The 14,448-nt window shown below is 33.5% G+C and overlaps 2 protein-coding genes across 2 annotated transcripts; one reads left to right on the top strand and one right to left on the bottom strand.

Moving 5' to 3' along the window:
* Positions 1 to 4,333: 4,333 nt before the first annotated feature.
* LOC108559547 lies at positions 4,334 to 12,019 on the top strand. The gene is made up of 3 exons (XM_017916864.1): positions 4,334 to 4,828; positions 8,332 to 11,126; positions 11,188 to 12,019. The coding sequence occupies exons 1-3, from the start codon at positions 4,811 to 4,813 to the stop codon at positions 11,612 to 11,614; spliced, it is 3,240 nt and encodes a 1,079-aa protein (XP_017772353.1). The 5' UTR covers positions 4,334 to 4,810; the 3' UTR covers positions 11,615 to 12,019.
* A 735-nt stretch (positions 12,020 to 12,754) lies between these two features.
* LOC108559523 (elongation of very long chain fatty acids protein 4-like) lies at positions 12,755 to 14,442 on the bottom strand. Its single transcript, XM_017916826.1, has 4 exons — positions 14,234 to 14,442; positions 13,615 to 13,805; positions 13,312 to 13,555; positions 12,755 to 13,232 (listed from the first exon to the last, which is right to left on the bottom strand). The coding sequence occupies exons 1-4, from the start codon at positions 14,271 to 14,273 to the stop codon at positions 12,931 to 12,933; spliced, it is 777 nt and encodes a 258-aa protein (XP_017772315.1). The 5' UTR covers positions 14,274 to 14,442; the 3' UTR covers positions 12,755 to 12,930.
* Positions 14,443 to 14,448: the final 6 nt, after the last annotated feature.

The following is a 14,448-nucleotide window of genomic DNA, read 5'->3' as shown; positions in this document are numbered from 1 at the left end:
TACCAAAGATGAACGATCTAAATTGATCGTTTGGTTCCTAGGATGGAAAATAACTCCACCAAATTGATAGTATGATCTCGGATCATTATCATTTTTGATTGATGTTATTGTCGATGATGAATTTTTCTTGACAATTGACGATTTCATTGCGTTTGAGATGCATATTATAAATATTGACTCATTCTTTTAAGTCAATCTTTTTCAAGTCATGCGAACGTCGAGATTCATAACGAGTCCAAAACAATTAAGTGGTTTTCAGTTATTGTGTGTGATGCTTTAAATTCTCTGCAAACTCTTGCACAGTTATATGAAGATCCGATTCAATTATGACAAACACTATATTACTTCGAATTGTGAAATAGTCGCAGTTTAATTTCTTGTTAAACTTTATTACTCTATGCATTTTAAGTGAATGCTTTTTTTTATTGCATAAGCTGTGTATCTTCTTGTGTGTTGACGTCATTCGACATTTGCAGGTGATTGTTAAATTTATTTTAGATACGAATTATAACATTAACTTGAATAGACGTTATTTAAGTGAATGTTTTAATGATGTTGTACAATAATTATTTATGAATCGATACCACACTGAAGCCTGAAAGTTTGCTTATTTTTTCATAAATTATCTAAATGGTTGAAGTGATTTATGGAAGATTAATTTCTATGGTTTGTGGATAGCTTTTGAATTGAATTTGAAGATGGTCCGTTTGCTTTTAAATAAATCTTCAACTTTTCAAATAAATTTTATGTAGTTTTAAGTTTGCAAAACTTTTTGAATGGTAAAATATAATTTCTTAAAATGCAAGAGATTCAATTTCAATTCAATTAAAATATTTCTTTTTTACATGTTGTGGAGACCGGTATGGGCTTTCAGCCTTCAGAAATTACAGTTTTTACAGAAAATTACGAACAATGATAATAATATATATGGATAATGCACATGGGGAATGTTGAGAATAGGTAGAATTAAACATATAATACAAGAAATGAATGACTTAAGATGACAAATGCAATATGAAGCGTATAATGCAAAAGAAATAAAAATAAATTACGCAAAATTTAATTATTTATCAAATTTTATACCGAAAATGAAGCTGATTAATGCGTTTTGTAAAATTCATGGTCATAAATTTCGAAATTTGATGACTATTATGGATTCTGAATCAACAAATTTATTGATATTCCCATATGTTACTCAAAAATCGTTTACAAGATTTCCCAATGGCGAATAACAGATTAGTCGTTCGAAGATTATCTGTGTGTGTGCACAAGGAATGGGAATGAATCTTCCATACTAAAGATGGTAACATTTCAAAATCGAATTGATCGGACGACGCGAAATATTTAGAGTGAGCGTCTCCAAGAAAGAAGGCCGTCCATTAAGTACGTTGTTGCATAAAAGTGAGCTTCAGAGAAATTGCACAATATTTCTTCTTTTTTTTTAGAACGTCTGCCGTTTGTTCGTTCGTCCGGACTCGAGCCATAAAAGAAATGAGCTCCATGAGAAATTGGCAATTACACGCACACTCGTTACGCAATTTCGTTGCCTCTTTATTGTTGATCCTCTCTAGTTCCATGTTTACGTAATGGGATCAATTAGAAGTGGAGTGAAATTTCGGACCGGGCGACAACCGAAAACGCATGAACTTTCAAATTTATCAACGAAACATATACGGAAGAAGAAGAAGAAAGAAAAAACCAACAAAAAAACTCATTTCACTTAGAAAATTCCGAAAGAATGAATGAAAAAAATTATGATCACAATACATTCTCTGAAAGTTCGATTGCCTTCTTCGATACCAAAAGAATATAACATGTGTGTATATACATATACATGGAACGAGTTCTTTTCTCGAAAGTTCACTTTGAAATCCCACACGTTGAGATAATTAGTAATTTACTTAATAATTAATTTATTCAAAGTGAAGAAAAAAAAAATATATATATATTCGTATAGAAGAGCGCCAGTGATGTAACAATGCACCAACCAATTCATTATCCAGTTCACCTCTCCATCTCCCTCTTTTAATACATTTATATCCTTGGGCAAATCTATAACTAATTGTAAAAGCAACTTAAAACTCTGTTTCTACTGCGGTACAAAAAATTTATATATGAAAGGTAAACAGATTCAAATTGGGAAACTTTCAAATTAAGCTTTCGTCAATTCAGAAAGAATATCTAATTGTATGTAAATTTTTTGAACTCCCATTTGACATACTAGATGTTTCTATAAATAATTAATAATTTGATTATGACATTGGCATATATTATTAAGTTTTTATTGCATTTTAGATGTTTTAGTGAATATATTGCAATATCAAAATGAAATGCATTCATTGAAATTGAATCCTGAATGCATTATTCATTCATATATAAATAAATTATTTCCTTTAATTTATTCGAACCGTTTATTATTCATATGGTTTTCGCAATAAAATATCGTAACTTTTCATATGAATTTTTTTTCTATATTTTGTAGTTCAATTGTTTTAAATGCAGTAATTTAGAAATTACTAAATTAGCATTTATGGGTAATGTGAATACGCGAAGTAATTAATAAAAGTATCATTAATTATAGCCACTTGAATCTGCAAAAGTTGCTTGATTGATCCTCAATTATGAGTCAAAATTTTAAGAAATAATTAAAAATCCAAATTAAGACTATCGTATTTTGAATATTTGTATGTTTTTTATAATTATGAAACTAAATCAAAGAAATAATTCCAAATAGTCAAATTACAAATACGTAAACTTGAACATAAATTTGGAATTGTCATTTGCAAATTATTGGAACTCTCATCCATGTTGTATTTATTCGTCTTCTTTATTATTCTTTTTTTTTTGCTGAAAATGAAGATTCGCAATGAGGTGCATATACAGACGTGTTACTTAATTGGTATGCTGGTGACATATCGACAAGAATCTCTTATAGACCAGGATGGACCACTGACCTCAATCCTTTTATACTCGCCATTCCAATATTAGCAACCTCTTCTACTCTGCTTCCTCCTCTTTTTGGTCTTCTTCTTTTGCTTCTTCATGTTCATTGCACAGCTCAAAAACGCGCCGAAGAAAGTTTCAACAGTTTATTCTTTTTTCACATTGCGAGCAATATTTATCGAAATCAAACAAATTCAGTAATTTTTCCATCAAACAGTGAGAGAACTTTCTAAGTTTGGCATTTTCAGATCGAATTTATTTAATGATTTCTGGACGCGGAAATCTGTTTGCATATTTCCACTGCAATTTTCGTGGTGCGAAAACCTAAAAATGTGCGTGTACACTTTCGCTGTGCCGGCGGAATGGGTGGGCCCCCTACATATTTCAATAACCTGAATGAATGCATGCACCTGCATCGACTCTCGGCAGGTAACAGGAGACAAGAAGGCAATTTCCAATTTAGAAAGATTATATTTTTTTTTTAAAGAAGGTGTCTGCCTTCAATAAAGGGATCCAGATATGATCTATCCTCCCAAAATTACACACAATATTTCACCGATATCTACCTATAAATCTTCTAATCTTTTGTTTGCGGTTATTGTGGCTATTTTCTTTCTTTTTTTTTCATTGAATCTTTTAGACGTTACAAATACTATTTAATTCAAACGATACAACGACTCCTTGAAAAGATATTATGACCTTAATTTGACAAAAATGAAAACGTCGATTTCTTTGACTAACCTGCAATTCTATCCATTCAAAAATTTTATAATAAATGTATCTAGACCTCATTTTATTTCTTAAATAGCATATGTGTACGACTTTATTAACCCATTTCTTAAGTATTACAGACCAATAACAGAATTGATAACTTTAATGTTAATAAAGTATTATTTCATGAACTTCATTCTTTATTCTTATACATCGCTATATGTTTTTTTTTATAATTTCCTTAAGATTACAATATATTTTCTGAAATAACATTTTACTATATGTATAAAATGATATAATTTTCCCTATAATGTAGCATATACGATAGTTAGTTAATGATGCTGAAATATCAATAGTCTCAGCATTATATTTGTTTCAGTCTTACACATTACATTACCTAAATACAATAAATACCTAAATTATGACTATATTGATTTAAAACTTTAAAACATTAATAACTAATTTAGAAAATTATGTGATTTTATATAAACATTTTGGTTAAAATAATGAATTATGTTACTTGATTGTTAGATGACATGCATTAAGGAAATTTCCACGAAACTCTCTGCCTTTCTTTCCAGAAATTTGGAGGGTAATTTGGGAATCGCGTAATTAAAACATACGTAATTGCAGTCAGGAACAATAGAGTGGTGTTATGAAACACGAATAACAAAGAAAGGTATACGAAGAGAGGATGAATAAAAAAAAATAGATGAATTCCGAAGAAGGCGCGCACGGACATTGTGCCTGGTCGCGGTATAAAACCGGTGGAAGGACGGGTCCGTTTTTTACAAGTGCCACAATACCTGAGCAGTGCACACTTACTTCTTACTCTCAAGGGGGCAACTTTCTCAAGAGAAGAACATCACTAGAAGCAGCCCCCTTCTTCTCACCACCACTCACCGAAGAAGAAGAAGTAGTAGTAGTGGTGCTGATATCTCTGCCACTTCTTCAGTCAACATCTCACAGTGTTACTGTGCCTCCTCATCAATAGTGAGAATAGAAAGCGCGAGATGAACAACTACTGATGTGCATTTAAGAAAGAATCTTTTCTCTCTACTTATTTATATATTTTTTTTTCAATCAACAAATTGAGACAGTAAAAAGCAATTAGAGTGTGACATTTAGTGATCGAGTGTTAAAAGGATCTGAAAAAATGTGGATTAAGTTCATAGTAAGTAGAAATTATCTTATTAAACAAACAATAAGTTATTGTTATTAATTGAAGAGGCGCTCTTTCTTTCTCCTCTTTGCCATTTTTAATTGCATTGAAATCGAGGAATAGAAAATTATTAGCATTTACGCGAATTCTATTAAGAAATTTACTCTCTTTTAACGTCTATATTTTTTTTTACATTAGCGACACACTAACCGGTAATTTGCATACGCCACAAGTAAAAGATAAAATAGAAAGTTATTTTTCTCTGTCTTTCACCTTTTTTTTATTTATGTATTCTCAATTCCGTCTTTATTACACTTGAAATCTCCATAATCCAAAAACAGATATTTCGTTCAAAGAAAAAAAAAATTATAAGAAGAGACAGCTTTTGCTTTCTATATGACTAATAAATTAGATACATTTTTTTTATACAAAAATGGGGTAAATAAATTTAAATGAACGAAAATTATATATTTGCATAATGTTATAATTAAATTATATCAATAAGATAATAATTTCTTTAAGTATTTCGGGATTATAATAAGGTTATAATAAATTATAGTAAATTATATAATTTGAATATTTATGATATATAAATATAATTTTGATATATTTGTGTTTAATATCAAATAAAATAATTATAAAAATAATCTGTAAAATTCGAAACTATGGATAAAAAAAAACTAATTTAAATAATTTAAATTATTATGAATGTCTCTAATGCAGTTAATTAATAATTTAGTTATTGTGACACTTTAAATAATTTAAAAACAAAATATATTTTCTTAATAGTTAAAACAACGTTAGAAGTATTTCGGAATATGTTATTGTGTTTCTACCAAATAACGAGTTTAATCCGTTCCAAAATTTCCGGATTTTTACTCGTATATTCAAAAATACACATAATATGTGTATATGTGTGTACACAAGTTTTAAAAATGATGTAGCAAGCACGCAATCCGGGACTAATCTTCTCATCGTCACTCGTTATGCGAAACGTCGCTCGTCAAGCAAGCCATTTTTCGAATAACTCATTTTGCTCTTTAAGTGAGGTTCCAGTGTATCTTAGATGAAAATATATGTTTCTTTGAATTGACTAAGGATTTAGGAGCTTATAGATTCACAAAATATTGAAAGAACTTGCAATCTATGAGTAATGTTTGAAAAAAACTTTCTAATACATATCTTACTAAGTAATATAATCTTCCTTGTGAATGTTTTTATTTCATTAGAGAAGTATTTTTCATTCAATGGAAAAATAGACTTCCTAGTTTTCCTTAAAAAGAATAAGTGCTTTTCAATGAGTAATACGAATAAGTGAAATACAAATTCTAAAACCAAAACACGAATACTAGAAATATTGAGCTGATATTAATTTGCATTGTGAAACAATAATGGTTCAATTGATTTCATAATTGAATGTCTAAAACATGTTCGAACTCGTTAACCGGTGCAATAAAATATAACAAACTTTTACATTTCGCAACATATTATTTGAATCTACATAATAAAATTATGATTATGCAATAACAAGCACGTTCCATTTGATTAAACTATCCATTGGAATTTCTCATATGGAGAATGAGTCGTTTTTAGGAACACCGCGCTTTCAAGCATTAAAATTGATTTCCATTTTTTTAAGTTGAATTAAGATTATCTCCATTAATTAGAGGAGATGCGTTTCTAAGAGATTGTTATCTTCCCTTTTGATCGTTTGGAAGGTGGCTGCATTGAAATGCGCGCCTCGATAGATTCGAATCGGGTAGGTGAGAGGCGTGTGTAGTAATTTCACCTCTGAAATTTCACGGCTCGCCGCGTTCGGTAACTGAAAAAATAGTCTCCGAGGCGATTACGCAAGCGATGTGCATCGATCGGTTTCAGGATAGGGAAAAAAAGTATCTATACATGTGAACCCGCGGCTTTTGGAGGGAATAGTAAGAGGCGAGCGCACTCTTCACTTTCATTTCCTTATTCACTAAAACCATCTTCGTGCACTTGTCTTGCTTGTTATTGTGCAATGCAGACATGTTACGTACGTTTGCCTCTTTAATTGCAACCGAAAATTTTAGCGAAGAGAAATTTCCTCTCTTCTTTGTTTTTTTTTGGTTCTTCATCAAATATTTGGTTTGGTGAAAATTCCCACATTACTCCCTTTCTTTTCGCTGTTGTTTGTTTGCTTGTAAATTACTTTCACTAAATAATTTTAGGAAGATGAAATGGCTTACGTAACTCGCTCGCAAGTTTACAAGTTTCAGTTCCTTAATTGGACGGGGAGGAGGAGACTCCGACAACAATTCACTTTCTAAACGAATTTGTTCGACAGTTCATACAAAAAAAAAGTATAAACTAAATAAAAGGAGAACTGCAGGGGATTTACGTAACGAGACGGTTAATGGGGTGCCATCAATCAAAGGGAAATATCAAAGTAAATACGATTTCTCTACTCTCAAACTAACAGGCTTTGTTAGTTAGAAGAGTAAATATTCAAATAGTCTTTTTAATATTATAATTAATGGATTTGAAATTCTCTCCGGCTGAGTGTTGAAAATTGAAGAAAACAATGTAATTGCCTCCGTTGCCAGGCATTTAGAAGCGTCGAAAATCCGTAATTACAGGTTTGAGACTCTTGTCGAAATTAAACTCACATTCGTTGCTTGAAACAAAAAGGCTTTTAATGTTTAAGATTATAATCTCTTTTGTTTCCATAAATATTCTTTATCTACTTTTTACATTTTTGTATCAAAACGATATAAGCAATTACAAATTGATAGGATCTTTTGATTTTTTTTTGTTTGATACATAGTTATGGAAATTATTATTACGCCAAATCGGGAAGAGAATTTTTCATTGTGAAATTTGTGAAAGGCAAGCAAGAAGTTCTTTTTCCTATTAACCTTTAACGATTGTTGTGAAATTACATAAATCCTATGCATATATAGAAGAAGCTAGATTATGTGAGTAAAGTGTAATCGAATGTAGAAGCACATACAAAAAAATGTTTACCTGTTGATTTATGTGGGTCATATCAAAAACGAAATACCTGTGTCCAAGGTCAACGTAATCGGCTTTTATTTGTCGAAATGCCCGAAGTAAATCATTGCAGGGGCAGAGATATCATAGAAAATCATTTTATGCTTTTTCATTTCTTCTGTTCCTCTTCTTCTTCTTCTTCTTCTTCTTTTTCCAATCGTCTTTAGATGGGTGCAAAGGAATGTATGTCTGGACAAGTCAAAGTTAACTCTCATTAAATTCTTTTTAACGAGCCTCGTCGACGAGAGATTGAGCTCTAGCTGAAGCACTCTAATAGCAGACACGACATCGGAATCCGCTTTTGGAAAGCATTACTCCGGGAATCGGAATTAGTCATTCAAGGCGGGGAGCGAGCCCCGATTTATCTATATATGTGTGTTTTCAAATCGATTGTTTCGGATTTCTCGGTGAAATGAAAGCCGCATACAAATATTGTGAATAAAATTTATATTTTCTGACCCAGATTTTTCTTTCTTTCTTTATTGCAGGCAGTCTTTTCGCTTTTATTGGCCGCGATTCTTGCGGCCGAAGATGGGTCCAATAAGAAGAAGCAAGAGGTCAGGGGAAAGCGGAATTTGGAATACAGCATCACGCACCCCTATCCGAAGAATAACCACAATAACAACTTCAGACTCGAGAGGAGGATCTCCAATATACCGCCGCAAAGATATCCGACGTTCTTCCCGGGAAACAGACCTTACAGTTTCTACAGAAAGAACAAGCCTTATGCACTTCCACCTTACGCCGTGCAAATGGAACCTTTAGTCCATTATTCCCAGAGAGATCCTTTGTATGATCCAAGCCACCTGCATCCCTTGCCACAACCGCACAACGAGCTTACCAAGCACGATGACCTGGTAGGTGATAACAACCATGTGAACCCGCATGTCTATGGTCTCAAGCATATTGTCGAGAGGCCCGTTTATATCAAGGAACCCGAGCCAATCATTGAAATCATCATTAAGGAAGCGAACACCACTGCATCGCCTGTCCAGGCTATAACACCACCACTTAAAAAGAAGAAAGAGGAAGTCCAAGTGTTCTACGTGAAATACAAGAAAAATCCGCATGGAAGTGGAAAGGACAGTGTAATCTACGAAAAACCGGTTGCGGCAATTTCACCAATTCAAGAGGAACCCGTACAAGAGGAGCCTCCGCAGTATGAGCCTCCGGTAACATACGCTCCACCATTAACAACCACCATCAGAGCAATTATAAAACCAGATTCTGAAACTTTCCATGCCGATACAGGAATACATGTAACTTTCGGTGGATCCAAACATTCACATCACCAGGAAAAATATCCTCACGACGACGATATTGTCGAATCTGCTCCACAACCTGCTATTTCTCTCCCGCAGGGTAGGAGATTCCCCGATAGTCATCAATCTGCATTCCAAGAGTACAGAAGCGAACAGCGCTTACCACAACCTTACGTGCCTTTCAACTTTAACCAACCTAAATTCACAAGTCCGTCCAACTTCCAAAATCACCAATCTTCGTTCCAAAATCATCAACCAGCGCCAACTGTACACCATCAACCGGCGGCACCCGGCTACGTCAATCACCAAGCTCAATCGAGTTTCACAAATCAGCAATCAACTTTCCCATCACACCCAGCTCCTCCGCAATACAATCAACAGCGTCAACATCAATCGTTCCAATTACCTCGCACACAAACTCATTTCCCCGTTAATCCACAACTGCCGTTGAATCAAAGCCCACAAAACTTCAATCAAAATAAATTCAATTCATTCCCCCCGCAACAACAAAAGCAGTTCAGCACAAGGCCTCAGTTCCCACAACAAAGTCAAATTCAACAACAACCCAAGCAAATTAACTATCAACAACAACAACAACCGCAGCCTCAAAAACCATTCGTTCAACAACAACAACAACAGCAGCAACAACCAAAACCAGTTGTTCAACAGTCACAATACCAACAGAGTCAAAGACCGCAAGCTCAAGCTCTGGTTTCTCAACAGAATCAGTTCCAACGGTATAATTTTAATCAGCAGAACCAACAACAGCAAAGTCAACATTTGGTTCAGCAAAATCAACAATTCGTTCAGCATAATCAACAGAACCAGCATTTGGTGCAACAAAATCAACATTTGAATAATCAAAACCAACACATTAACAAACAGAACGTTCATATACAAAATCAGCATGCGCAAAATCAGAATCAACAAAATCAGCATGCACAGAATATTCCGAATTTCCCTCCAGGCGGTGAACTGATCCAAGCACTTCCAAAATACGAACAGCATATATCCATTCCACCAGCAAATCAACCAAATCATCTGACACCAGAGCAATACTCGCAACAGATCAAGCAACAATTCACCAATATTCCTCAATCACCTCAAATTAACATCCAGCATCAGAATTTTGCTTCATCCTACCAACAAATCTCGACGAACCAACCTATTTCTAATCCACAACAATCAGTTTACACGACAACTCAAAGACCTACAACATACCAAACAACTAAAAATTATTATTACTCGACCTCGACCGCACCAACAACGACCACGACTACTACAACTGCAAAACCTGAATCAACAACTATCGATTTGAAATCACTGAACATCCAATTGCCTGATGAAGTTCCTGATGATCTTCGTGAACAATTGCTCTCTTCTGGAATTTTAAAGAACGCTCATATATCTGTTTTGGATTATGACAAGGTCGGCGATATCCCAATTTCCGCGTTACCACCAGATCAGTTGGCCAACTTTTACAATGCCGGCGGTGAAAAACAGCTGGCTGGAAGTGAACCAAAACCTGTAATCGTTAAGCCTGATGGTGAACCTGTGGAAGATGACCAAGAACCGGAAGCGTCTGAAACTGAAGAGGTGAAAGCGAAAGCACCGGTCGAGATGAAAGTGGTGCACTATGACCCGCAAACCGAACAAGGTCAAAAAATTCACGACTCTTACGTAAAAGAAGGATCCACGCAATTGGAGCCGGTCGTGCTCAACGACCAGACATACAATCGTTATCTTCCGCTCAAAGTGAGTGGCGCCCAATTTCCCATTCCCGACGTTCCAGAGTTGAAAGGCAAAAATATAAACAGTGTCGTTGTATTAGCTCCGATCGATTACGAATTCGCCAAAAGCAAACGGGACGTAAGTCAGGTAAATGATGAGATTAAGTTTGTGAGAAATCAAGCTTTAAAGGATTTGCTGAAAAATCCAACTGCCGACAACTACAAGACTTTCCTGGAGAAAGAAAACAAGACCACCAGCGACAAGCAAGCCGTCATCCTATTAGTCACCGGGTAATAATTATTTTTCTTTTATGATTTTCTTCAGATTTTTTTCTAATTAATTAAATTTTAGATCGGATGCTAAAGATAGAGAGATCTTCATGTTTGACGTGGGAACTCAGACGGTTAGCAAATTGGACGGAGAGTTGTCCTCGGCGTTTGTGGACGCCGCAGAATCAAATACCGATGAAAAAAAAGAAGAGGAGGCTGCTTCAAATCGTGTCGAAACAAAAGTCCCGGTACCAGAAGGAATCGACAGAAGAGATTACGGTGATGACGTCGAATTAGACGAGGCGGCTTCCGAGCTCATAGAAAGCAAAGTTCCCATCATCGATCCGATGCAGACCGATCTTGAGGCGGAGGGCAGTGAACAATTGGAGAGCTTCGTCGACATTTCCGGCATGCAAGTCAGTGAAGATTTAACGCCCTCAGCAAGCAGCTACGTTGCTATCAGTTCCGGCTACAGTAAGACTGAGTATCAAATGCCATCGTCGCATTAAAAACAAAATTGAAAGCAGAACTTTAAAATGTCGAAGGTTAGGTCACTTATTGAGTGAAAGTCTCTTTCTCTCCGCGCATTCTTCTATTTCCCCTACATTTTTTTTTGTACATACATACATACAATCATACATGCAGATGACATCAATTTTTATCGACTTTATACAATAAATATCATGCGGCGAATTTGAAATCTACTCTTTTCTCTTTCTACATGGGTACTTGAAATAGGATTTATTTTACAATTATGATTTTTACACTTATATATTTTACTTTACGCTTCCCTGTGGGTTTGCTTCTTTTTCTTTATTCTAGACATAACGTGTGTAGGTTTCAAAATTTGCCATTCGCTCAAACCACGAGTAGAATTTTATTATTTTTATCATTTATTATTTAATTGAATTGGATTCGACACGATTGCAAATCTTCATTCTCTAAAAAAATATTTTATATTTTATTATGTACAGTGTATCATAGATTTTTAGTGTATATTTTTGTATTTTTATTTTTATTAAAAATATAATTGCGTATTTATATTATTTGTTTCATTTATAACCAATAAATTGTAATTAGCGAAAGTAACAAATTTAATAACTTGTTCATTTTGAATATGACCTTGCATGTTTTATTAAACAATCATGTTTATGTATGAATTAAACTTATAAATATGAAAATTAAATGCTAAACATATTAAAATGTTTTTATTACAACCAATGAAAACAAGTAATAATAATTAATTTCACTCCTTATATAAATGATAATATTTTTTTGATAAAGATAATTTTTATTGCAATATAAAATTCAAATAAATACATATAAATAATTCTGATTATTAACAACAATTTATAAAAGTGTTTTTTATATCAATAATTAAGTTGTATATTTTTGAAAACTACTTTTTACTTACTTTGTTATGGGTTTTACCTACTTTACATTTTGCACAATTTTGATAGAATACAAATTTAAATGTTTTTTTTTTCTTTTTATGTTTTTTGTCTACTATAATTATATAACGCACTATGATATTGGACTTTTATTAATTACACCTTTAGAGTTTAAACCTACTTTAATTAAACATTGAATTACAATAACAAATTGAAGCTAAATTTTAAGTTTTCTTAAATTAATAAACTAGCTGTGAATTATTTACAAGATTATAATTTAATATTATAATTTAGAACAAGTGAAATTAAGCGATTTTAAATATTATGTACAAATATCTGCACAGCAAATAGCGACTGTGATCGTAAATCAGGAGGATGTAAGTATTAAATATATTTGCAATTTGTACGTAAATTTGTTGAGACAGATTTGGATGCTATTGCAACTTTTTGGAAGTGTAACTTTTGAAGTAAAAATTGAGAAAGAAGCCGAAAAGAATGGCCAGGTTTGGAAGAAAGATGTAAGCTAGGAGTTTTGGCATGTTACAATCTGGATGTAGAGCTTGGACAGAATGCAATAGTAGGACCCAAAATTGGACCATCTGCATCATCGTGATTTTCGGCTTCACCCATGATATTTTCTTCTGGATTCTAGGCCCAGACGCCGCGAGAAAGTAGTAAGAGTACATAATCACGTGTATGGTCGAGTTAATAATTATTGCGAACGTTGCCATTCCTCCTATATACACAAATAAAAAAAAGAATGTAATATAAGTAGAAGATTTGCTTTCAACAATTAGTTTCGTTTTTAATATTACCTCCCATATATTTGCAGGTGAGCCAAGCGAACATCAAAGTTGAACAGTGGTGGTAGACGTGTAATTTAGACACCTGGTTCATTTTGTTGCGAAGGATGAAGAAGCAAGTTTCCAGAAGCTCGGCGATCTTCAGTATTAACGTCCAATAGACATAATTGAGCATTTTTAGAGCTGATTTGTCGTCCGAGTAATCAACCGTTTGGCATTTGACTGTGTATTTTCCGAACCATCCATGAACACCCAACTGAGAATAAAAACGCAAATGTTATATTGTTGCTACCAAAAATGATAGGATATGCTTACGCCATGTACAATGTACAAGCAGGAAATGACTTGAAGAACATTGTAGATTTGGATTATGTTTTTTAAGTTGTACGGCTTCCGGCCTTTCATATGCTTTGGCAAATAGACGTAGACCCCGTATAAATAGATGGAAATTATTAGCAAGATTTTGGTTGGATCCTGCATTAACGGCCATGACGACACTCTGTCATCTAAAAATTTAAAAATAAGTACAAATTTAGTCATTAATTTTGTTTTTAAAATTGCAAACAAATGATAAACAGTAATTAATGTATAAACACGCTTCGCGATAGCTGTTAATGATTCGCTTGGCATATGCAATTATATAGTATTTTAGCAAAATAATTATTTTTCAAACAATACATTTCTCACAAAGGGAAACACGAAATAATGACGTATTTATATTAACCTAATAAAAATTAAACCATTTATTTATAGACTAAATGCACACACTAAAATGCTAACGTGCTGGATGGCCAACGACCACCATCACTTTTTGGATTGAATAAAAAAAGCTCTATATTGGAAATAACGATTTAATAGAACATTCTCACCGACTTCATGACGATGCAATGAAATTGGATTTTCATTTTAGCTTGCGTGCGAAAAATCAACTGACCTGCGAGTTTCACGAATAGGTGGTTGTAGTACGTATCCATGTCGTAGTGGATCGAAAAGGACTGAACGCGTCCTGCAGTTCAACACCGACGTTTATATACACGAAACAAAATGTACACATTTACAATTAACTATCGTCAGAATACGCGATTAACATATATCGAAAATATAAATTTACATACAGCTTTATTTTTTTGTTTTATGTATGAAACTTAA

This window comes from Nicrophorus vespilloides, unplaced genomic scaffold, assembly GCF_001412225.1.
Source record: "Nicrophorus vespilloides isolate i.1.1-1 unplaced genomic scaffold, Nicve_v1.0, whole genome shotgun sequence".
Taxonomy (NCBI): domain Eukaryota; kingdom Metazoa; phylum Arthropoda; class Insecta; order Coleoptera; family Silphidae; genus Nicrophorus; species Nicrophorus vespilloides.
This window is presented reverse-complemented; position numbering and strand designations above follow the sequence as displayed.